We start from the raw sequence: 24,299 nt of genomic DNA, 5'->3' as shown, positions 1-24,299 counted from the left end.
CCCCTCTGCGTCATGCAGGTTGGTAACGTATAGCCAAGCGGCGGAAGTTTTCTCGTCGTTTAAGAACGCTTCATTGAAGTGTTCGCGAAGCTCCTCATAGGTGTCTGCGTTCTTCTGGCAACGCAGTGTAAAAGCGGCCGACTTTACCCGCAGGAAATCCTTCTGCGGCAGAAGTGGTCTGAAATTTTTATTCAGATTCTCTCCGATGTGCCAGACACACAGCTGCTGACGCCACTGTGGGTATACGATATTGAGAGCGTTCCTTAGGGCATCGCATTGGTCGGTAATAACGACTCCCGTCGGCAAATTTCCCATCAAATCTCCCAGCGATTGCAATCCCCAGATATATTCCGCCGTCGTTTCGCCGTCTAAGAAAGCCAGGCCGACAGTGAAGGTTTTGTTCGTCGGAGACATGCTGACGATATGCATCAGCGGCATTTGATATTTGTTGCTGGAGTAGGTCGCGTCGATAATAAAAACGTAGCCGTAAAGTTTCGCGAGAACAATAGCCATGGGAGAAGTAAAAAACAATGATTGCAATTCGCCCATCAAGTTTGAACGATAGCGGTGGGGGATTCCTTTCTTCTTTAGTTCCCGAATAATAGCGTCGGCAGGAGTGCGTCCTTGAAGGGCGACCGATTTAATTTGGTGTTTCAAGTTATAAATTTCCCGAGGTGACACATAAGTCTCCCTTCCCTCAGCGTAAGCTTTCTGTTGAAGTTCTTCGACGATTGCTGGCGCCGGAACATTATTGTTGATCGATACCACAGCGGCATCTTTCTCCGCTTGAGTCAATCGGCGATGGTGAGGGAAAGCGTACGCCGACCCGACCAGAGGGTGGTTATGCTCCAGATCACCACGAGGGGAAACTTTCCAGAGATTTTTCGTTCTTTTAGTCCTGGCGACGTACAGCTTCCAGGTGCAACCTGTCTTTTTAGTGGTCGCGCCGGAATTTTTCCTTATTCTTCCTGCCGCCGGGATATATGGTTGGTCATCCCTATGTTCCCCACTTTGCACACACAGAACATAGAAGCAGTTTGTTTTGACACCTTCCCGCCGGACGGCAAATCCATTTGTTCTAGCGGCGTCTTGTAAGCGAGAAAAGACTACGGCGGAATCTTCCTCTCCTGGATGGTCGAAGAGACTTTGGAAGACGCTGACAAGAGGGGTCGCCTGACGAGGGCCTTGTTCCGCCGCGGGAAGTATCTCGAAATCTTCAGAGGGAGTATCACTTGAGCTAATAGATGACATAGTGGAATTGGGTGTGTTGTCGGTCATGTAGTGAATAGCATGAATAGGATGTTTGGCGGGGGCAGCGCGACTTAGAGATATTTACCGGGAAACAACACGCGTGAGAAAACTAGAAATGTTTGCTCCGCCGGAGCAAGTATTACGCAATAATTATTTCCACCCTCTACCCCGCAATGGCACGTATCTAAGAAAAATGGCACGCGCCTAGAAATTCCGATTCCCTGCAACACAAACCTTTTCGACCAGCGATCCAGCGATTGACGATTGACAACCTACCTGCCTACCTGCCTACCCAGCTAACACACCACAGTCGTCACGACATCCACATCCACCACATACAGATCCCTGACGAGTATCGCCGGAGCGTTCGAACGAGGTAGCTGCTGCTTCACCTCGCTCTACCCATCTCGCTCTAATCGACGCGACCCGCGATTCCGGTATCTCGACCTAGTAGCCAGTAGGAAAAAGCCACAAAACGAGGGAACGCGACCGAACATCGATCATAATCTTTGACGACGACCCCCGAGGGACACCGGCCTCGACCATAGATCGCAGGATCACCAAGTATCAAGTACAGATCGTCTTATTCATCAATCGTCGACGGCTGAATCGCACAAAGTAGCTGCAGCACAACCTCGTGATCGATCACCCAGGATTGATCTCTCTCGTCAAACCTCCCTGCGATATATACATGCCAAGGGGGTTACAGCCAGGAACATCCACATACCACAACCCGGAAACTGGCCGAGCTTCATTTACCATCGTTGACAAGACACATATCGATGTCGAATCCTTCAGCGACTCCTAGCTTGACTCCACCTACCCCCACACCTCGGTCAGAGAAACTGGACCCTATGGACCAACACGCTGAGCGACAACTCGCGGCAGCGGGGAACTACCCTCAATCCGGTAGCCCGGGTCGAAGGCGAGGAGAGCTGGATGGTCAAGCGGATAATGGTGGTAGGATGGAAGTGGATCAAGTGAGTATTTCAGTCCTCTTTCAAGTTGTTCCGAGGCTGTACCGGTCGTTGAACCTAACGTGCTTATCTGTCCACCTCGCCTCGCCATAGAGCAACGCACATCGACAATCCCTAAGTCTACTGCCCTCTTCGAATCATCCCCGCTCGACCGAGGTCTCACCGACGACGACGACGGGCACCTTTCACTCTCACGTCGCCATCGACCCATCCTTGACAGCGACGGGCGACAACGCCGGTCTTGGTGGTGGTGGTGGTGAACAACGAGAACCTCTTACCGGACCCACACGGACGCACACGAAACCCGCGCCGTTGAACCTTCGCTCGATTAGCAATTCATCCACCTTGCAGGCTCCTGGATCGTCTATAGGGCCGGGGAACGAGGCTGCATCCCCTTACGCCGGTCATTATGCTCAGAGACTGGAAAGGCGAGCCAGCCAATACCCGGTCAGCGCGAGTGCGGGGTACAACCAGGCTTCGATGAGCGCGACGAGTTCCCCCCAGCCTCCTCCGGCTCAACAGGCTGCCTCTATCACCACGGACGAATCGATGCGTTACCCAGGATCCGATCGTCCGCCTGCTCGACCTGCTCCTCTGGCGCATTCTGCGAGTCTACCAGTCTTGCCTTCTCAAGACCCCATGACGTCGAGTTCGCCTGCTACGTACCCTTCCCATCCTCATCAGGGTGCTCCAGGATCGACCACGGGGCAGGGGCAAAACTATTCTCGGGCCTACTCTTATGGGTATGGACAGGGCGCGGGCGAGTCGAGCAGCGCTCAACAACCTCCACCGTTCCCTCACGCGTACTCTTCCCCTGCGGTGCCCATGTACCCGCCGGGATCGCATTCTCATCATTATCCGGGTTACACGCACATGCCTCCCGGTTACCCACCCCCCATGCAGCATCATCATGCCTCTAGCTATCAACCTTACCCACCTCAACAACACTACCGAGGTCCAGGCGCTCCGGGTACTCTGGCCAGCCCGTCGTTCGTCGGTTCGGGACCCACCGGGGGCTATCCCGCCCCGCACCCGACCCCGAACTCCACCGGGAACACTCCAGGAGTCCTCGTCATCGGTGCCAACGGCCAGATCATGCCTCACAATGCGGCTCAGATGGTCGGCGGGAGAGGTACCCCGTTGAGCGAGCGTCCTTTCAAGTGCGACGAGTGTGTGCAGAGTTTTAACCGGAACCATGATTTGAAGCGGCACAAGAGGATCCATCTGGCCGTGAAACCGTTTGCGTGCGAAAAGTGTGGCAAGCAGTGAGTCCTCGGAAGTGGCTGCAGGTATAGAAATATGGGTTTTTGGCCGACACTTATGGACGGCGACTTTTCCACCTGCCTTAGATTCTCTCGAAAAGACGCTCTGCGTCGACATTGGCTGGTCAAGGGATGCAAGGCAAGCGACGACCCGAACGTCAATATGGCTAATCGTGGGTTTCCTCAACGTCACTCGAACATGATATTCATTTAGCTAATGTATACGACACCGTTACAGCTGCGTACCAAGGTAGCAAGACGTCATCAGCTTCTCCATCCAATTCGACGCCGCCTTCCTTGCCGCAGCACCATCACATGCATCAACCGCCACCCCAGCATGCGTACGCAAACCATCCGACGATGCTCCGCACGCCGAGCTATGGCGGTGGACCGATGGTCGTGACACCCGACGATGAAGCCTTTGGCGCGTACAACAACGGGTACAGCATGCACCCTCAGTTTAGACAACCCATGCCTCCTACCAACATGTCTGCCAACACATCGCCGGCCTCGACAAGACCGCCGGTCGGATCGATAGGGTATGGCGCACCTCCAGCTCGGCCGCTCGACCGGGTGCCTACTCCGGGGTCGGCCACCTTTCCTGGACAACTCGATCCAGCGATTACCGCGAATACAATGTCAGATCCCGTGTCATCGACGACCAACACGAAATTGCCTGGGCGGTACAGTCTCGACGCTCGTCTGCACACCACCTCGAGCCCTAGCCTAGAACGCAATGACTTGGGCACCCGCTCCGCATCCGTGAGCATGCCTCTCACCGATGGCAACCATCACAAGCGGACTCATGGACCGCCCGTGATGGTCTTACAGGCCGATGGCATGATCGAGCAGACTGTCCAGCTGCCAGGACAGCCCAATACGACGATCAAACGGATGTCGCGCGACGGGTACTTTGAGGGCGCTTTCAACGGTGGGCACGAGAATGGCTCGGGCGGGATGGATCAGGCGCTGGACTCCTACGTCAGCGTACCCGCCAGTACTGCCCCGAAATCGGCGTCAGCTAGCTCTCCATCGTTTGCCATGCCGTTCGACAAGTCTTCGCGAGAATCTTTGGAGGCCAGCACCAACAACGGACCCGGTTCAGATGCTTGGAACTCGACGCCAAGGTGGTGAGCATCGCACCGTCAGTCATCATCACGAATCTTTGCTAATCACGTCGACGTTTTCGTAGGCACCGTCCATCCTTCCCATTCCCTCCCGCTGGAAGCAGTGTTTACCGAGCTCCAGACTCGATGGAAGACTCTACCGATCTGCGCAAGAGCATCTCACATCGGGCGAGCGTATCACAGCAACACCACCATCAACAACAACAAGCGAACTTTGCCAACGGATCCGCCAGTTCTATTCGACCTGCTCAACGCTGGACGAGAGCGAGCTTCCCATTCCCTGAAAATCGCGACAACGGCATGGGTATCAATTCGGGCGATACCAATCAACAGTAGCCTAGTAGTCTCGTGATGCCCATTTCCTCTTTCACCCCTTCGATTTGGTCTCTAGGTTTTGTTTGCGTTGCCACTTCCGCGTTCTAGTTTTGAGTAGATAATCTTGCGAGTTGTGACATGCCGGGGTCGCAAGTACCACGATGTTGTACCAAACATGAATCGTTACGAATCTTGCACCTTGCAAACACGCCGTCGTTGGGACCTGACACTGGCGCGGAAAGGCGTCGTTGAAGCTTTGTGATCCGGTGCCTGAAAAGGGAACGCATCTTGCATCTTCGGCCTTCATCGCTGCCCCTCGCCCGCGGTTCCGTTTCGGTCGATCGTCAGACCCTGGAGCTCGGGATCGGCGGACGATCAATGGGTACGCCACATGCTGAACGCGATCGAGTCTGAACGCAGATTTTGGGTCGAATGCTAGGTCACCGTTCGCTCTCTTCGCATATTTAGAGCTCTACGAGAACGATCGTTGGTGATCATTTTGTTTCCTCAAGCAACTTCCGTGTTCCCTATGTACCTTGACTCGATCTGCCCAGAAACACTCGCAGATCGTAGATCGGGTAGCAGGTATCAATGGCTGGAAGCAGATGTTTGGACCGACCAGGATGTCTTGCGGAGTTGACGAGGAGGAACGCTCCAGTCCGCCTCGGCCTTGACGCGCTGGTCTTTCCTCCGTATACGAGCGTTGTCCTTCGGGTTAACAGGCCCAGGCCGTCGAGTAGCGAGGAGTCGTGCTGGATATTTCCCCCCGGGTCACGACACGCACATGGCAACGCCACCCTCCACTTCATGACTCGTTCCGATACCCGGATTCCCACCTCGATCCTCCTCTCGGTATTCATGCACATCGTCGAACGGGATGAGCGCTAGTCTGTCGCACGTCTTCATTTCGCACCCACCCACACGAGGTTCCCTGTCTCCTCCCCACAACAGACCAGTCATCCTTGTCGATCATTCTCGGACGCACAACATGGCACGGTGTGATGATATGATCAGCAAAGCATATGATCAGCAAAGCTTTCTCGCTGCAATCAACCAGCGAACGGCCTGTTATACCTCTTCCCATTTTGCTTCGATTGCCAGGACGAAAGAGGATACACGGGTCTCTTCTCGTACTGGTCACCATCCCATCAGTTGCGAGGATCTCGTGTCGGCATTCATCATAATAGTCGTTATACCCCTTGCTCTCGATAATCCACCACACCTCTTTTGATCCACGCCACAACCCGCACCTAATCCGAGCGTCGTTCGTCATCACAACCCTCTCTGAAGAATATCCACAGGCTTCTACTTGAAACGAAAGAGACTCCACCGACCTCGGACAATTGTCTCCTAAACTTACAAAAGGGGGCTGAAAGTGAAACGCCGTACCCCCTCGCTGAAGGTTTCGGGCGTGGCGGGTTAGAACAAGAAGGGGAGATTCGCGGTTTCAGCTACGGTCAGTACATCCATCTCTTCTTTGTTTCGCCTGATCTCGATCGTGTAGGGCGGGGTGTATGCGTGTGTGTTTGAAACGTCCGAAACGGATGAGCTCCGTACCGGCCGGACCGTTATCTTCGCTACGAAAACCTCAAAACTCTATCAAGGGAGATGTGGGAAGACGTCGTTCGGCCGCAATCTTCCTGATGGAAGCGAGAGTCAGAGACACAAAAGGAATCTCAGGTGGATCGTGATGAAACGAGAAATCGATCAGAGCATTTTGATCGTCGACGGGCGTCTTTGTCCGGTTCGTAACCGGGCCGGTCCATGTCGTCTTTAAGAGGAATGATTCACACCCATGGGATGTTTCACCGAGAAAACACGAGTGACGATTGAAACGGGAAGGCAGATTGGGAAGCGAATGCGATGATACAGTTTCAAACCCTCTGGGGATCGTCGTTTAGCGATGACCGACGTGAACACGAGGTCAACAATCCTCCGAGCACACAGCTCACAGGCGGTAGACGAGGGACAAAGATCAAGCGATGATCCATTTCATTTACGGACCATAGAAGGGTAGATCAAGCCACGATGCGCAGAAAGGGGGGGGGTGATGTTTCGACGACGATCACAGCCACCGATGGAAAAACGAGGATCCTCTCCTCCCATCATCAGATCGAATCTGATCGACGGCGCCAGAAGGAGAGAGAGAGAGAGAGGCTCGCGACGGACACGACGGATACGTGTTAAAGGGGTTTAAATTGAACGTTCATCGATCGTTTCGTACTCGAAACCTTGAGCCTCATGTCGACCCGAAGGCACCTGGCGAGAAAGGCATTTCGACGGTTTACTACTGCTTTCGTCAGCGGGCACGAGAATGACGAGGAGCTATGAGGCCGATGCTGTGCAGAGATCGCAGAGAGATCAGAGACGACGTCCACGGGATGGATGATCGAAAGCTTGTCCAGGACCTACAAAGACTGGCGGAGATCGAAACGCACATCGAAAAGATCGTGATCGTTGCGATAGCGATAAAGGGTCTTATAAACTTATAAGATCGATCGATCCGATCATCTTACCCTTAGCCCATCCCCTGCAAAGTGACTCTTGCATTCTGCCTACACCTGCTTCTTAGTCTACCCGCTACCCGTCGATCATCCTCTTGACATTTTCTAGTCCTAGCCTCATAATCTCAACTATCCGACGTTGCAACAACCAAGAACACGAACTGACATAAACTTGTATACACCCTTCGCTCTCCCGCGCCCTCCTACGCGGGTCCGTACACCTCTAACCCTGGGAAACGACCATGACTTCCTCTTCACCGCTCGTCATTCCATCCTCATCGCCCTCCCGACCGTCACATGGCTCTTCCTCTACGTCTACACCTCGACTGGTCCTGTCCCCGGATGACCACGACGATGGGATGGTTCACTCCGATCACGACGATGATGTTGATGATGACGACATTTCGGCGATCTTGTTGTCTCCCCCTGATCACCATCGTCGTCGCCGTCCAACCGAACCGGCGGCCTCCACCACCACCAACCCCACCACTACCGGAATATGCTCATCACATTCCCCATCAAACGATGATATCGCAAAATCTGCTTGGCCTCGCACACCATCTCCCACACGACATGCTCTCAACCACCGTCGACCTCGCCCACTTCATCTGAATCAAACCACGTACCTGTCGCCCGGGTCGTCCTCATCAACTACACCGTATTCACCTCGACAACGGTCACCACTTCATCGCTCTCGGTCTTCCTCATCATCACCTGATCGACGACCATCCGACGCTCACGATCACTTCGATCGCTCCTCGTCACCATACAACACTGCAACACCTTCGACTTGGCCTCATTCGAATCGTGCCCACCACAGATCCGCTGCTGCCATCAACACCCCAAGTCGACAGGTTCGTCCAAGAGTCACGGGCATACACACGTCGTCCCCGAGCTCGACCTTTTGGCCACGGAAACGGTACATACCCGGCACCAATCTTCACACACCTGCTGTCAACTGGCCTCCTCCTGGCTTTGGATCATTCTTGACACCCGCTCACAAAGCAGCCGGCTCGGTTCTCGCCAGTCCACTGTATCCTCGACAGACAACAGCACGGCCTCCTTTGGCTCATTTCACTCCAGGCCCAGAGCTCGACATCAGTCGAAGGAGCTCTCTACAAGAAACCGGGCTCACCACACCCTTTATCCGGCCCGCTCTGACGAGTCGCTCGCTAGTTTCCACTCGTGATAATCGCCCTGCCGATCAGACTACATCACGTCCCCCAGCTCTGGTAGGCTGGAACGAGCCATTCGTCAACGTCAAAGAAAAGCCCCTCAGGATGCATGAATCCATCAACGCAAGCCCTGCAATGTCCTCAACAGCTCTAGGCAAACGACGTGCTTCGGAATTCGACCAGGCCGACGCATCAGATTCTCTAGCTGGAGCGCGTCGACGAGAATCCCAGATAGGACCTACCGACCCAGTACCGCAATCCATGTCTCGCAACAAGACGGTGGATGGGTTCGTCCGTCCGGGCCTATCGCCTTATCAGCGTGAAACGTCTTCCGCTCGAACGCGAACATCTGGGTGGGCAGAGAATATGATGCAGCAGACGGAGAAGAAAGGAGACTCTGCCGAGGCTAGAGTCAGTCTACCTGGGATCAAGGAGCTCTTTACTATGGCAGGAGATGTCGAATCAGGTTGGTGTTAGATGTCCAGGTCGAGCAATCGTTCAATAGCTGATAGATCTTGATTGTTACAGGCCGACCCATTCCCGGCTCAAATGACTCGTCGCTCGCACGATGGCGGACGAATCGCAGTGCTTCCAGCTCCACCGATGTATCGTCGTCATCATATCAGCGCGGATCTCGTTTGGACTCGGGCAGCTTTACCGTCTCGACCGGAGGTTCCTCGAGTACCGCACCGAGCCTGTTCAGCGCGTCTACCTTCCGGGACTCGGTCGGTAGTCTGAACATTATGACTCCCGGACGGGGTCCGCTCGAATTCTCATTCTCCTGCGAGCGGGACAACAGCGTGGGGTCAGATCCGCGCAAAAACTCGTGGCCTGCCAATCTCCCTTATGGGTTGGAGCGCCGTACAATGGGACTGGAGCTAGAAGATACCGCAAATAGCAACGCGTTGGCATCGCTGCGAGAGAATCTTGACGGAGATGGTCTTGAAGATATGGACATGGACTCGCCTTCGGATGCCATGGACGTTCGGGCGAACAGTTCCGACCACAAGCTCGCGTCGAGAGCAGCTTCGGGAACGTCGATGTTGGGAGTTGATGGCCTGATGGATGTCAGCAAAGATTGGAAGGTCGACGAGGAAGGGCCGAGACCGTATAGTCAGTATCTTCGAGCTGTATTCTTGGCATTCTCGCATAGAAGTGCTAAACAGTCACGTTCCGATCTGCAGCCGTTCCCAATTCCTCTACTTCTTCGCTTTTCGGCTTCGCTGACGGCAAGCATCCCAACATCGACGAGGAGCGTAGCACGAAACGACGCAAACGCAGTGCATCGCCCTTGCCCTACCGACGCGAATCCGACCCGCTCGACCGGGTCTCGTTGACCAAGGCGCCCTTCTTTGGCAGATCCGAATCGACCCCTCACTTGAACTTGAACCTTCGCGAATTCGGCAGTGTGGCACGTCCGACCTTGCCGCCCCTCGGATCCATGACGTCTTTCTCCAGCATCCGCTCGACGGTCGAGACCCCGAGCGAATCGGGGGCATCACGTTACAGCCAGGGCCTGTTTGGACAACCGACGAGGCTCGCCTCAGACGCCCTCTCGCCTTCGACGTCGGCCATGCCTACGCCCGTGTCGATGCACGCGACCCTACGGGAGTCGAGCCTGGCTCCCAGCTCGACATCGGCGGGCGAACTCGCCAGCAGGGGGTCGTCACCGCTCAGGGCGATCGAGGAGACGAAACCCGGATCCAACGGGTATTTCGGAATGCCCTTGCCTGGGATCGACAGCTTCGCGAGTTCGCCTCGACACAGTCCACCCGGACCGCAGCGAAATGTCGCCTCGGCCGCACCCTTGTTCCCCCATTTCGGTCGACCTGGACAACAATCGACGTTGCCCCTGCCGGATCCCAATGGCAGGCGGGCCTCGTTGTCGGCGACCAACTTGGAGGCTACTGCGACGCTCGGTATCCCGCATGGGGTCGTGTTAACGCATTCGCCCGACGAGATCAACCGGGACAAGACTGGGAACCCCACCGTCGGACCTAGATATGGTTGTGACTTTTGCGGAAAGACGTTTAGTCGACCGAGCAGCTTGAAGATCCATATTTATACCCGTTAGTCATAAGGCCTACGGTGTTAGCCCGTGACACAGCACACTGACGCCTAGACTCACTGTGTGTTCCCTCAGATACTGGCGAGAAACCCTATGTTTGCAATTGGCCACACTGCCATCGCCAATTCTCGGTCCAGTCCAACCTGAAACGCCATGCCAAGGTGCATTACGAGGCGGCCGCTGCCCTCGCAGCGAGCAAACACGTTGGCGGGAGGACCGGCCCACCCCGCCTCGATCGACATCATTCCGACCTCCCGAGGTCGCACATCAACCTTTCGAGACAAGACCGGGATGCACAAGCACAGGGCAAGGAGATCTCGCCGCCTCACGCCTAAACAATAACGCAAAAGCCCTTGGCCCGCCTCATCCTACCAAAAAGGCGAGACCTCACACCCCTAAGTGATGATGATTCTCTCGCGACATGATCACGTACGACACGACGACATAACGTAGCCCTCTTTCGCCCCCATCCGCTAGCATGGACATATTCTGGTGCCTGTTTGGACAATTAAAGTAGCCCATTCGACTTGCTCATATTTCCCCCCGTATGAAAGGGAACCTGTCTTGCGGTTGTGTATACATATATTACTATCTGATGAAACGATGTAAGATCGTATTGCCATGACCAGGAGTCAGGTACCCTCCCGAATCCTCAGCAGACTAGGTGCGTACTAGTCCATGGGAGATGGTGAGTGCTCACGATGGGGTGTTAGGTGCTGCTACGTGATGCCTCGATGCGGTCTTCGGGGTGCCCTGCTGGCGCATCGATTGTTGGTGGCGCTCGGACCCCTTCTTCCCACGTTTACCAATCCTTCCTTCACATCTGAAGACCCGAGCCAGGGCTCCGCTCACCGCTTGAAGGATAGGGGAGTAAATTGTCCTAGCGGCAGCAGCAGACGAGAACATCAATCCAATGATTGACTGACGTTTCACATTAAGGCGTTCGTCATATCCAATCACGTGACTTAGCTGTGGGACTCAGCCCGATAAGAGATCGACATTCGTGTTCGACTATTCGTCTCCTTTCGATCGATCTCTACATCTCGACTCGGCATTTCTAGAAGTATATACTCAATCTCATCGTAAATAGCTCTGGGGAATCACTCGAAAAGCAGTAGCTTGAAACGGATCGCAACTCTGAGTAGGTATACGGACACGCTCGCGGGTTGAACCGACTCGCAATGTCAGATATATTGCTCATCTTACATGCCTTTGATCATAACAGCTCGATACAACAGCCTCTAATCCCCTTAATTCGCTCCTCGAACTTCAAGTTCAATTACCATGTCTACCTCGGAATCCCACCACTTCCCTACGATCGTCAAAGGCTCTTCATTCCTCCTCGCCTGGCGTCTCGAAAACCGTCACGTCCTCCTCATCGGCGGAGGCCTCGTCGCCTCGGGGCGTCTCTACTACTTGCTGGAAACCGGTTGTCGAGTCACTCTCATCTCCCCAAGAGAACAACTACACCCGGAGACGGCTTATCGGATCGACGTTAGCAATACCGAGGACATCACGTACTTGGACAGGAAGTACCTCGGGCCGGAAGAAGATGAGATAAAAGTCGGGGATTACGATATGGTCCTCACAGCGATCGACGAAGTAGGGCTCTCTTCCCGTATCTGTACGGCCTGTCGGAAAGAGAGGGTGCCCGTGAACGTGGCGGACGTCCCCCCAGAATGCGATTTCTATTTCGGGTCTCAGCTCCGGAGAGGTCCTCTGCAGATCATGGTCAGCACCTCTGGACGAGGACCCAAGATCGCTGCGTTGATCAGGAAGAGGATCGAAGAGTCCCTCCCTGCGGATATCGAACAAGCCATCGATTCCGTAGGGAAACTCAGGGGGGACTTGAGGAAGCGTGCTCCGGGTGTAGGAGGACCTTTGGGGCAGAGGAGGATGAACTGGATGATCGGGATTTGTGATAAATGGAACCTCGACGAGTTGGGCGGGATGACGGATGAGGTCAGGCAGAGGTTGTTGGACGAGGGGTGGGATAAGAAGCGGGTTCTGGGACCGAGGGATCTGGGAGTGAATAGCAGGAGTTGGGTGGGGGAGTGGTGGAGTGCGGTAGAGGAGGCGGTGGGGTTGAACGAGGAGAGGAAGAAGGTGTTAGGAGTGGGATTGATGGGTGCAGTGCTCGGGACTGCTGGGACGGCCGGGGTTTGGTACTTGAAGACGCAGAGGCGGTGATCACGAAGCTCGTCTTCCCGTTCCCACGTTGTACAGAATAGATTATGAAACGTGACACCACACAGCGATCAGCTCATTCTCCTCTTCACCCTCCTTGTCCTGCCACCATCGGTGTGCTCGTGGGTGATGGGTTGACGAGCCACTTGAAGGTCTTTCGGCGAATTTCCGCTTCTGGTCGCGATCAATCGCGTATCATTCGGCTCATCAAGTTCGATCTAGTTCGAGAGACCCTCGACCTTCTTGTTTGTTCTTGTTCATCATCAACTAGAACCGTATATATAACCATCTTCCTCTTGTCCTAACATCCCCTTCTCGATTCAAACTAGATCTCACTGCACTACACTACATACCCACACTCTCTTAACTCAACACACGAACGATTACTAGCACGATGTTCTCTCGATCCGTCTCCCAAATCGCAAAGACCTCTGTCAGGGTGAGTCGACCAAGGGGAACAAGCTCGCATCAACATGTCTGAAGAGTACGATACTGATCAAGCTTCCCCTTGTCTCTACATGGATCTGTTTCACATCTAATCACCTATAACCACCCGCATTGAAACCGTTGTCGAAACTGCAAACCAAACCCGCGGGTGCCCTTGCGATCACAGGGCATCTCCACCTCCTCCATCCGCTCAGATGTAGCCCGAGTGACCCTCGTCGGAAGGCTCGGAGCTGATCCTGTTATCAGGACTTCGGAGAAGACGGGAACTCAGTACTGCGTGTGAGTGCTGCTGCTCGTTCTGTGGTCGTCCTGGGTGGTCATATCGTCTTGTTCTCGATCTCGAGGCGATGTGACTTGCAAGAAGCTCGTTTGAAGCAAGGATACTATGGTACTTTGATGGCTGATGGACGATACTTGACTGTTGTTCGGAATATAGGTACCCGATTGCTACCTCGACTGGACCTCTTGGACCCGCCGACGAGCAGGGCAGTAAGTCCCCCCCAGACTCTCATTCACAAGTATCTCAAGAAGGCTAATCCATCACCATCACCACCCCAACCCTCGACACCTCATCCACCCCACAAAGACCGAGCCGACCCTCCCACCTCCTGGCACTCCGTCTGGTCCTTCCAAGAGTTCGCCAACAAGAAACTCTTGACGCTCGGCAAGGGATCTACGGTGTACGTCGAGGCTGACCTGACCATGAAGGAACAACCCGCCGAGGAGGGTCAGAAGAGGGGGACGGCTACGCCTTTCTTGTTGCACCGTGAGTTTATGTGCCGGAGTGCTCTGTCTGCTGTTGTCCTCTTCCCCTATCCTTTTCTTTTGCTTCACACACCACGTTACATCGACATCTAAAAGCCTATCCTCGTCCTCGTCCTCGTTTACCTCCCGCTCGGTATCGCCGTAAAGTGGCCAAGAGTACACGAAGCTGATCCGGCCCGTCTTCTACGAATATAGGTACCATCCAGGTCATCAACAGGCAGGCCAGGGCCGACGGAGAGACCACCGAGTAGATCGCTGCACGATCGCTCCGTCCGCTTTTCAACTCCCGGAGATGAGGGAGATTCTTAGACTTCTTTTAGGGCAGAGACGGGATGGGGTACGCCGTCGCAGGAATCAGGGGAAGGAAAAGGTCAGCGAAATTGGGCAGCAGAGGGTCTTGTAAGGCCGGTCTAGGTGGATTTGCAAGTCTTGTTGTACGATAACCAGGCGCTTGACGTGATTTATGAACACACTACTCTGACACTGGAGAGATAAGGTGTCGGCAAGAACGCTTTTGAGCTTGACCAATTCAGAAACAGCCATATGCGAAAACAAGTCTCAATCGCCATCAAGCTTAGCACTTTCGGTAATATGTCATTCGCACCACGAGAACCTGATAAATCATGCAGGATCTAGCTTTTTTTGCAATAGCGATTGCTTATCGGACGAGTTGCGAGGATATTCGTGGAATGTGCAGGGTTCTTGTCAAAAGGTTCGAAAGGACGCCATTCAATCAAATACGTAGGTGATATTTGTACAAGGCCGCACGCAACATAGTTTACAAGCGACACAGTCCGCATCTCGAGTACCCCGTGCGCAACCCAAACTGCAGGCTTGTGAAACGTAAAGAAGGGTCGAACGAAGTAGGGAGAAAAAGAAGATAGAGATAGAGGACGGTCGATGACAAGAGCTAGTGAGATCTGTTATATAGCTGTTACTGGGTCGAGCGATAAGTCAGCTGTCAAGAACACCCCCACCACAAACGCATATGCGGACGAACCCATCACAAAGGCTGATCAAACGGCCTGAGCGGGAATCCAATGCCCATCCTGCCCGAGATCTCCAACGCAATCCTTCCAGACCGCCTCGAGCTGTTTTCCCTGTCCCAGCTTCGGCTTCTTGAACCCGATATGAGTCTCGGTGACGATCGTCTTCTTGCCATCGGCCTCTTCGATCCTGACGGTCTGCTCGTGAAACTCGACACCCCTCTCGATGAGGTGGCCGCAGACGTAAGCAAGGCCGGTGGTAGCGACGGTGATCCCGACGGCAGCGGGCCAATTGAGTCGACCGATGAATGTTCCTCCTTTGACACCGGTCTCGATATCGAGGCCGAAGATGCCTGTGATCAACCCAACGGCCGCTTTGACCCCGCCGACAACGGTATCGTAGGCAGTCTTGATTCCCCTCCAGATCCCCTTGAAGAACTCGGCGACCTGTCCAAGGACCGCCTGTAATTGCTGAGCCAAGACGTTCAAGAGATCGCCGATGTACGAGCTAGCCTTGATATAGACGTCCGCCGCGTCGTTCCTCGATTCCGCGGGAAGCGCCTCGATGGTGTTGAGAACCTGCTGCGAGGCCGCGCCAATGGCATCGGAAGCGGCCTTTTGAGCCTTGTTTCGCTGCTCGATGATCCTTTCCTTCCACGCCTCAGCGTCCGGGGCAGCCTGCTTGAGCTTTTCGACTTCGCCAGTGAACTCGCCCATGATGGTCTGCATGGTATAAGCGTTGGCGGTCTCGATCTCCACGATGGCATCCTCGCCCTTCTGGGTGTCTTCGTCGGCGACGGACAATTGATCCACGGTGTTGAAGAGCTGATGAGCCTTGACGGCGTGGACATAACCAAAATCGCCCGAGATGATGCATTGCTGGAGGTTGAGGGTATGGAAGCGAATCTTTCGTTCCCAGCCGGGTCGTTGGATACGAACGGTCATGATGGACGTCGGCGTGGGATGGGATATGAGAGTTCTGCAAAAAAGCGAGTAAATGGTGATGGTTTAGCGCGTGACCGATCATGACCAAAAGATGATGCTCACTGTATGGGTGACCGAGATCTAGTAGATCGCGTCGATGTGTCTTGCTGTAGGGGTTACGGCACTCGGAGCGATACTACCAATCGTGAGAAAACAGTCAGTCCAAGTGGGCGTGCAAGATGATACCCGGACTCACCCTATAGGTACTTGGGTACCAGTGAGGTGCAAAGAGGTTTATCATGCCGTCCGAATTCTCAAAGCGACCGTTTGGACTCAGGCTTTATATCCCTAAGTTGTGAGCATTCAGTGCACTGCATGTGACCACTTGACGTCGAAGCTGTGCAACGCGCGCCGCAGCGATAATTCGCAATTCGGTGCATCCAAAGGATGGTCCAGTTGTTTGACTTTGGAACTGTCTCAGGTGTCCGATTCATCTCTCTCTCATTGTTCTTCCTCGCCTTCTCCACTAGAGCGGGTCGATACTAACAACTCCGCTTTGACGACAACCTAAACTTTATCGATCGGTATGCGACAATCGTCACGGAACCTTTTGGCGAGCGGAACCGAGGGTTCTATTTCATACCTTGCCTTTCGAAGCCTGTGGTTGGTTTAATGACCTAAACCTTGTTTTCCCTGTCACCTGATGAAAACGAAAGGACCCTCAGCCGGGTGGCTTCCGCCAGCTCGATTCAACGAGACATGCTCCACGAGCACTATGGGTTGTTCGGGACGGCAAGGTGGATCATGCTGGCGATAATGCTGCACGCATCGGCGCAAAGATTGGTGACACCAATCCGGATCTCTTCCGCGTCTTCTGGCGTGAGATAGGCTGTACGCGAGCGGTCGTGAGAACACTTTCGCTGTACGAGGAAACCCCTTTCCCTAAACCAGGATCGCTCGCTCTCGCCTTCAACCCGCTCATTAGATTCGTTATCGACGTAAAACGACTGGTCTGTCCGGTCTCCCTGTCCAGGTAGACCCGCGACCCAGATGCCGTTCTAGTAACATAGATCGTCGATAGCTGACGCAGCGTCGCGACAATGATACAAGGCGGAGATCAACTTAGCTTGTCGCCCATGCGTTGCGGATGCCTGCCTCGATCTGCTGAAGATGCACAGCACCTATCGACTCGTCGGAATGTCGTAATGTTGAGAGTTATATGGCAAGCAGTGGTGTCCCTCTCCGTAACTGTTCGATTTCCCTAGCGATACCCACTTTGTCCGTCGTAGTTCGTCTCCTGTTCAATAATATCGCGGCGCGTTTCGTAACGACGTCATGATAGTGGACTCGACGGTTTGTGAGACGAGTCCCCGGCATCCATGGGACAGGCCGAAGTACCCATCGGCCGTCAGGGATACATGATCATGGGCGAGCTGATGAGGTCCCGCTCTCGCTTTCGAGCCTGCTCGGCTCGGCAGACTTTGAAGCCTGGAACTAGCGCACATGCTAGACGCTCGAACCAGACAACGGCAATCGTTCGTCTTTCGATTGAAGCGCTTTGGCTAGCTCTCCTGGTGTCATGGGTACGAAAGTCCTGGGTAGCGGACGAGATTTGGATCTGTCCTCCTGGAGGAGATACAAGGCGGCGACCAAGTGTCGCCAGCCCGCTCGCATCAAGTCGGTGGCGTCGATAGGGAAAGAGCGAAGATCGTGCTTGTCATAGCTGATTTCGCAATTCGCCGGAAGAAGCGTCTCAATGATCTGGATCACATCGAGCATCTTTGCCCGCGGATGTACGGAGAAGTATGCGGGGTGAAAACCCATCTCGAAGCGTTCTGTCCGGGCTTCGAAAGGCAGCCTGCGGCCAGAAGGATCGTTCAGGCGAGCTAGATCGTCTGATGGTAACGGAATGCGACAAGTCAATTCGACGTCCCTGAATCGACTCAAAGCAGATAGGTAAGGGACTAGAGCGCCTTCAGTTTCCAGGTGGATGGTGTGGAGCATTTTGCCTTTCGAGAAGACGCAGTCCAGGTCTACCTCGTCTGCGTTGTACGCTGCGGATCCCCTCAAGCGACAACGTAGAACTTGAAGCTCCGGACAAGAGTCAAAAATGCTGCTCATCATATCCAGATGGATTCTGCCATCCCCTTGATGATCGAAGGGCAAGAAAGATAGGACCCGCAGATGTCCGAGGTGCACGGTAGAGGTTACTGATCCAACGACCATTGTCTGCGTGTTGAGGACTTCCATCAGTTCTTCCATGATGGCTTCTTCACTTTCCACATCATCCTCGTAACCGCCTATAGTGATTCCAAGGAGTTTGTCACAGCAACCTGGTTCTGCTTCAATGCCATGACGACATTCCCAATGTCGGGGAATATAGGAATGAATAGCGTAGTCGACATGAATCGAGGTCCCGTCGCACTCCACCAGCCTTTGAACGTTGCAAGGTTCGTAATCTGGGTCAGGAAGCACCTTGATCGCTTTGAGATTAGGCAATTGACCTCGATGTTTGCGCAAGTAAGCGAGGTCTTGTTTATGCCTATGCATGCGAGGGGGCACAGCCTCTTCCGGCTCGTCGTCCGGATACGCAGTCTCCCGCACGAGTAGCGTTCGTACACAGCCACTATAGCCGTTGAATCGATCCTATTTTTGCTATTTAGTTTGAGCTAGAACTGCAAGAGCGCAAATGCGGGCTCACCAGACTACAACCCGCTTGCAGTGCATCCGTCAATTCCTTATACCAACACTTTTCAAAGCGGATCTTTGCTATCATCCAGAATCGGCTCTTGCAGAGTAACATCCCATTGATTATGGTAGGCTCTTTATCCAAAGACCGGGTGTCCCATGCATGCCGGTAAATGGTTTCTACCAATAGGTCATTTGCCCATATCGCTTCTGATGCCGGCGACGGTTCGAACCGCCAGACAGGCGGAGTAGACATCTGTTCGGGCGTGCTCATGCTAGGAGACAGGTAGACGTGCTTATGACACGGTACGACACGATCAAGAAAGGGCCGGCGATCTCTGGAGTGGTATTTTCGTTCTCAGGAATGTATCGGGGATATCCGGTCGGTTGCTTGAGTTTCAAACAAGCTGTCGGTTCGACGAGACGTAGAGAGCGGTTTCCGATGACATTCAGATCGATTGTTTGGATCCGTCCGATACCCAGCGAGCTCTCCGTCTCAGTGAAAAGACCGAGAACAGATATACTGTGGTAGCTTAGTGGGCTCGACTTAGCAGTCGTCCCATACACGTGAGGGGACGGGTTTATGACTCACAGGCTAGGTGCCTGTCAATCCCGATCCGTTTGCGTCCTTTGATCCTCTGGTATCGTTGACCACAGGCCACATGAATATATTGTATATGCTGTGGTCACGGTCACTAAATTACTAATTGCAATTCCGGTGCAAGGAGGTTGATATGATACTCGAGTAGCATCGGCCACGAACCATGGCTTCACCGAGGGTGATCACGTGACGCGAGGTGAAACTGCCTTGAGACGGTTTCATGACATACCATTCGTTGCTTAAGGGTGATAGTATACAATAATGATATTACGCGTTGCCTAGGCATATTGTTGTATAGCTGTCTCTGTTCGTAATCCTCATAAACTCGTAGAAGGTTCGTATATCGTTGATAAGTCCAGGTCATTGTTTCCGCCATGTATCGTGAGGTTAGGATTCGGTCTCGTGTTTTGCCTCGTGAATTAGTCCGACACGTCGTATTTGTCGGATGGGTTTGATTCGTATGATTCAACTAACGGCGTTCTTGTTTGTGGTTGTGAGCGGTCGGTCTGGTTTCGTGTGTTCATCGTATTGAATCACGGCGAGCTGACACTCTAGAATTGACATAAGCTCGGGATCGGCTTTATTGACGACGGATGACTCACTGTGAGCTCCGCCGCGAAAGTCCAGTCGATTCGCTCATTATTTCTGCTTCATCGCCTCCGCCAGTTGTTCCGCCGTCATAGGAACATAGTCCCGAACGCCAGTCGAGATAGAGGCCGCCTTGATGAGGGATCTCACTTCTGAGCAGTACCATTCCCACCAGAGAATTTCGCTGCCCTTAATCGGATCCGCCGAGCCGTAGTGTACGATCGTAAAGTTTACGACACACCTTCGAGGGAGCATCCGCTGTATCAAAGCCGCCGTGGTGGGGCAGCTCCCACGATGTGAGGTTTCTTGCGAGACTATCTTAAGCAGTGGATGTGCGCCGAACGTGAAATGTCGTAAAGCCGAGCGGTCTCGATCCGCCCCGTCGACTTTGCGTAAGTACTCTACGTCCAGAAGCGAGAGTCGAGGACTACAGACCAATGTAGCCTCTTCGAACTGCCTGAGCACTTTGAGATACGGCAATATGGGTCCGCAAGTGTCGAGATGCACCTCTTTAAGATGTTTGGCAGGAGCGAATGCTCGGACCAGGCGACTCTCATCCGCCTCTTGCGCTTCCTCGCCCATGAGGCGGCAGCGTACTATCTTTAGCTCTGGACAATGCTTGAGGATGTGCTCCAACTCCCCTAGCTCTATCCCGGAATTGTCTGGGGTATGGGTCCAGAGCAAGGTCAGGGCTCGCAGACATATCCATTCATGAGGGATCGTTAGTCCCGACGCGGGATCCGCCATCTGGGTCATAGCGAATCTCAACTGCCGCGCGATCTTTGGACCGACTTCAGCGTGACGTGAAGGTCGCACCTCTATTCCGCATAGGACCGGACACGCATTGAGCGGATTAGAGTGTTCGTGAAGGCACCCAGACTGGCGAGGGTATTCCGGTTCGATCCAGTGGAGAATGTCGTCGTCACCGTCTGCGATTTCGAGAGCAGTCGGTTCGTAGTGTATTGCATCGGCTGGATGCTCCAAGATGACTCCGTGGTTAATGCAATCGAACTGTATCTCCAGCTGGATATTATGGCGGTAAGCGGCACTGTAGAACCTTATAGCCTGGAGATTTGGCAACTGGCCCTGCCATGTCTCAACGAGATCAAGATCGTATGGTGTGCTTATCCTGTCGGCGAAATTCCAAACGATCTTGGTCAGCTCTGAGTACTTGACGAAACGCTTCTATCAGAGAGACATGTTGGCAATTTCAGGTCAGCAGGCGGATTAAGAGGACAAACTAGATTCCACTTACCAAAGGACAACCCTGCTTGTAAACGTCCTCCGGGAGGTCAGAGCGGGCGTAGTGGTATAGAATACCAGCTATCGGCCAGAAAGTATTCTTGCAGAGTAACATCCCGTCGAGTAGTGCTCGAGTCCCATACCGACGCATGTGACGATAAATCATCTGCATAATCAAGTGGTTTTCCCCGATAGCCTGGCCAGCTGCTGAGTATTCGACGTTCTCAGGGGGAGTATTTGAGACCTCCTGAATTCTCGGCTCATCGTCTACCATGACGAGTTATTTTGACGGCTTGGAGGTCAAAGGAAGCTGAAGATAGTACAGATTTTGAGTGAGCTGCAGTCCGACACCGACTTCTGATCGATAGCATATTTGAGAAATGCTCACTGTAGTCAAGCCAAAGCGATATTCCCCTGACCAGAGGCAACACAGCTCGCCCTATTCAGGGTTTCCAGAGGATGTTGGCAATTCGTGAGACAGCAGCAGAGAAGGTAGTATGTCAGGGTTTCGCGTTGTCTAGGCAATCAGTGATCCGGAGGGTGCTGTCTGTTCAGCGCCAAATGCAAGTATAGGCTGACGAGTACCTACATTCGAGGATAACATCACTAGGAATCAGCTTCCAGGTTGATAGACAAACATAGAGGTCAATATGGCTCACGTTCTTGCCTTGAATCAACCTTGAAATGATGCGCCGCAACTCGTCCGACCGACCGGTAGATCGTCCTGCTGCTGGGCGAATCGAACTATACCTGCTCCAACTAAGCGCAGGTCTCAAGCCCCAAGCGTAAAGTGTATGAAAACGTACGTCTCGGATCACGAGGCATGATTAGCAATTAGCATATCGCTCACAAGATATCACTCCGCGATAAAATGTACATTCTTGATCCTTGATGATATGAGACTCCCATGGAGTTTGCGGCTTGCGTCATTAAGTCAATCACGTGATCTTTGGCTACTTCTTGATGGCAGCATTTTGGATTGTATAATAACATGCTCGCTGCTATATTTCTATATAAATCGGACTGTCACTACGACCATATGATGGTAATAGAGGGTTCAGGACGAACCAAGTATCTAAATAAAAGGAAATGTAGAAATCGGCGCGTTCTGGCCGTCATTACGGGCGACGTAGAAGTACTTAGTGAAACGCATTGTCTATCGTATGAAGCTAGAATCTGGGAACTGTCGTTGCGTCTGCAGGAGACCCGAGACGTGGCCGTTGGAAGGAAGTTCCCCGTAGGCTGCTATGTCAAACGTTTAAATTTAGTTCCCTAACGCCGCGTTGATCTGATACACGAAACACTCACGGATCGAATCGCTTTTCAGCGTCCCGCCGGACGAAACTTTTCTCAACCTAAACTTTTCTCAACCTAAACTTTTCTCAACCTTTTTTCATCATGAGGGCCTCGGCCAACTCTTCCGGTGTCATCGGTTCGTACACGCGGGGCTGAGGCGCATGTTCTTTGACCAGAAGCCTCAAAGTTGATTTGATGGCTTCCCACCAATCATGCCTAGAGCCGGACTCCTCTTTGAAGGATACGACGCACTGTCGAGGAAGCATCCGTTGAATTACCCGAGCTATCGCGTAAGGGTCGGCCCGGTCGGTGACATCGGGACAGGCTCCCAAGACCAGATATTGCAGCATGGGGCGGTATGAAAGCTCCGGTATCCCGATTTTCCCCATGACTATCTCGTTGAGCCTTTTACCCGGTCCGGGATTACTAATCAGTGTCGCTTTGGGAAATCGAGCCATTGCACTTAAATATTCCACGAGCTGACCAGAGGTCTCGATGTGGATGTCGTGCATTGCCTTTGCAGTGGAGAATGTTTTGTCGAGTCGTGACGTCGTCGCCTGAATCGAGTCTTCGCAAATTAAACGGCAGCGAAATACTTGAAGTTCGGGGCAGAGTTCGAGCAACACGTCGACGTCTTTCAAGGCGATACCTTCGTGCGTGTCATAGCGCAGTCCCGCCGACCATCTAAGAGATAGAGATCTTAGGTTCACAAAAGGGTTATTGGTTGGATAACCAGAAGCCAGGTCCACCGTCTTCAAGATATGCTTGAACTCCTTGCTGGTGAGGTGGGTGCCTCCCTGGATTATCGCGAGCTCGATAAGGGTGGAGCAAGTTGCCTCGGCGAGTTCCACATGATCGTGAACGCCATCTGAACGAGTGAACGGCTGAATCACCAATTCGAGATTGTCACTCGAGCGCTCTACCATGATTCCTCTTCCAATGGCATCGCAAGCAACGTAATGTTTCGCCCGATATAGACTTCCAACCGTGGGCTCAATTGCTTCGACATTCGGCGCCTGAGCTCGATTTCTTCTGATTCTCGAGACATGATTATCCAATTCGACCGGGAGTCTTTTGCGGGTTTGCGGCTCGCGCATGATTTCGACCAATCCACAGTAACGGATAAAACGGTCCTACATCGCGAATAAGCGATCGAAGTTGGCAGAAAGGGGAATGATTCCAGACCTACCATCGGACATCCTCTGTCATATATCGTTGATAGAATGCTCGGGCTACATAACCGATAGAGCTTGGCTGCAATCGACCAGAATCTCCGTTTACTAAGCAGCATCCCGTTGAGTATGTCACTTCCCTTGTGCTTGGGCACATGGTCGTATATCAGGCCCATGATGAGATCGTTCTCTCCGATAGCCCTAGATGCAGCAGAAGGGATCCCAATATCGCTCGCATACGATGATAGTTCCGATTCTGAGGCGGACGATGAAGATTCCGAGGAGTCATAGTCGGGGGCCGCAGAGTCGGCTGATGCAGAATCAGAGGTCATATTGGGCCGGCGTTCCTCGGATGGGTCTACGGGCCGAGCTGGAAGAAGAATCTACGGAGAACAGCCAAACAATCCTTAGCGGAGATAGACACGAGATTCCGTAGGACCTGCTCACAGTGGCTGGCTTGGTGTAGCCTTTTGTATCACAATCGCTCAGCTATCTCGAAACGGCTGATCTGTTCGAAGCTAGACGTTTTGATCAGTCCGGATCAGTAGGTCGACACCCCGGACTCGTTTGTCGTCGGTGTGCTGTGTTGAGTTGTACGTAGTGAGAGTGGTGATGTGCCGTATCACATACGCAGCAGATCAGCAGCTGGGTAGCTCAGTAGAGACCCGCAACAGTATCAACGATAGATTTCGAGTGATATCCTCAAAGTGATCAAGCTTTGAGC

At 53.2% G+C, this 24,299-nt stretch overlaps 9 protein-coding genes across 9 annotated transcripts; 5 read left to right on the top strand and 4 right to left on the bottom strand.

Moving 5' to 3' along the window:
* Positions 1-3,383: 3,383 nt before the first annotated feature.
* HD553DRAFT_260979 (uncharacterized protein) lies at positions 3,384-3,629 on the top strand (the record flags this gene model as incomplete). The annotated part of the gene is made up of 2 exons (XM_046177411.1): positions 3,384-3,493; positions 3,578-3,629. Coding segments are annotated over 2 exons (162 nt in total), but the record flags the coding sequence as incomplete, so codon positions are not given.
* A 98-nt stretch (positions 3,630-3,727) lies between these two features.
* Positions 3,728-5,130, top strand: HD553DRAFT_23335 (uncharacterized protein). The gene is made up of 4 exons (XM_046177309.1): positions 3,728-4,252; positions 4,322-4,421; positions 4,489-4,620; positions 4,683-5,130. The coding sequence occupies exons 1-4, from the start codon at positions 3,806-3,808 to the stop codon at positions 4,967-4,969; spliced, it is 966 nt and encodes a 321-aa protein (XP_046036803.1). The 5' UTR covers positions 3,728-3,805; the 3' UTR covers positions 4,970-5,130.
* Positions 5,131-10,529: 5,399 nt separating this feature from the next.
* On the top strand, positions 10,530-10,846 carry HD553DRAFT_253580 (uncharacterized protein; the record flags this gene model as incomplete). Its single annotated transcript, XM_046177335.1, has 2 exons — positions 10,530-10,680; positions 10,755-10,846. Coding segments are annotated over 2 exons (243 nt in total), but the record flags the coding sequence as incomplete, so codon positions are not given.
* An 882-nt stretch (positions 10,847-11,728) lies between these two features.
* Positions 11,729-13,122, top strand: HD553DRAFT_284038 (siroheme synthase). The gene is made up of 2 exons (XM_046178195.1): positions 11,729-11,820; positions 11,905-13,122. The coding sequence occupies exon 2, from the start codon at positions 11,964-11,966 to the stop codon at positions 12,867-12,869; it is 906 nt and encodes a 301-aa protein (XP_046036801.1). The 5' UTR covers positions 11,729-11,820; positions 11,905-11,963; the 3' UTR covers positions 12,870-13,122.
* Positions 13,123-14,691, top strand: HD553DRAFT_310757 (uncharacterized protein). Its single transcript, XM_046179869.1, has 5 exons — positions 13,123-13,305; positions 13,480-13,592; positions 13,750-13,802; positions 13,900-14,079; positions 14,274-14,691. The coding sequence occupies exons 1-5, from the start codon at positions 13,261-13,263 to the stop codon at positions 14,327-14,329; spliced, it is 447 nt and encodes a 148-aa protein (XP_046036800.1). The 5' UTR covers positions 13,123-13,260; the 3' UTR covers positions 14,330-14,691.
* A 100-nt stretch (positions 14,692-14,791) lies between these two features.
* HD553DRAFT_23109 (uncharacterized protein) lies at positions 14,792-16,159 on the bottom strand. The gene is made up of 3 exons (XM_046177307.1): positions 16,112-16,159; positions 15,079-16,043; positions 14,792-15,009 (listed from the first exon to the last, which is right to left on the bottom strand). Exon 2 carries the CDS (start codon positions 16,007-16,009, stop codon positions 15,095-15,097), a length of 915 nt encoding a protein of 304 aa, XP_046036799.1. The 5' UTR covers positions 16,010-16,043; positions 16,112-16,159; the 3' UTR covers positions 14,792-15,009; positions 15,079-15,094.
* Positions 16,160-16,761: 602 nt separating this feature from the next.
* On the bottom strand, positions 16,762-19,641 carry HD553DRAFT_323774 (uncharacterized protein; the record flags this gene model as incomplete). The annotated part of the gene is made up of 6 exons (XM_046181438.1): positions 16,762-17,046; positions 17,501-18,634; positions 18,690-18,951; positions 18,987-19,083; positions 19,269-19,356; positions 19,507-19,641. 6 exons carry the CDS (start codon positions 19,639-19,641, stop codon positions 16,762-16,764), a joined length of 2,001 nt encoding a protein of 666 aa, XP_046036798.1.
* Positions 19,642-19,759: 118 nt separating this feature from the next.
* On the bottom strand, positions 19,760-21,550 carry HD553DRAFT_23118 (uncharacterized protein). Its single transcript, XM_046177308.1, has 4 exons — positions 21,496-21,550; positions 21,121-21,417; positions 19,880-21,050; positions 19,760-19,828 (listed from the first exon to the last, which is right to left on the bottom strand). Exons 2-3 carry the CDS (start codon positions 21,379-21,381, stop codon positions 19,917-19,919), a joined length of 1,395 nt encoding a protein of 464 aa, XP_046036797.1. The 5' UTR covers positions 21,382-21,417; positions 21,496-21,550; the 3' UTR covers positions 19,760-19,828; positions 19,880-19,916.
* Positions 21,551-22,064: 514 nt separating this feature from the next.
* On the bottom strand, positions 22,065-24,256 carry HD553DRAFT_310747 (uncharacterized protein). The gene is made up of 4 exons (XM_046179868.1): positions 24,023-24,256; positions 23,593-23,958; positions 22,416-23,536; positions 22,065-22,352 (listed from the first exon to the last, which is right to left on the bottom strand). Exons 2-3 carry the CDS (start codon positions 23,905-23,907, stop codon positions 22,490-22,492), a joined length of 1,362 nt encoding a protein of 453 aa, XP_046036796.1. The 5' UTR covers positions 23,908-23,958; positions 24,023-24,256; the 3' UTR covers positions 22,065-22,352; positions 22,416-22,489.
* Between the last annotated feature and the right edge of the window lie 43 nt (positions 24,257-24,299).

Source organism: Filobasidium floriforme, assembly GCF_021052385.1.
Source record: "Filobasidium floriforme strain CBS 6241 chromosome Unknown HD553scaffold_10, whole genome shotgun sequence".
Taxonomy (NCBI): domain Eukaryota; kingdom Fungi; phylum Basidiomycota; class Tremellomycetes; order Filobasidiales; family Filobasidiaceae; genus Filobasidium; species Filobasidium floriforme.
This window is presented reverse-complemented; position numbering and strand designations above follow the sequence as displayed.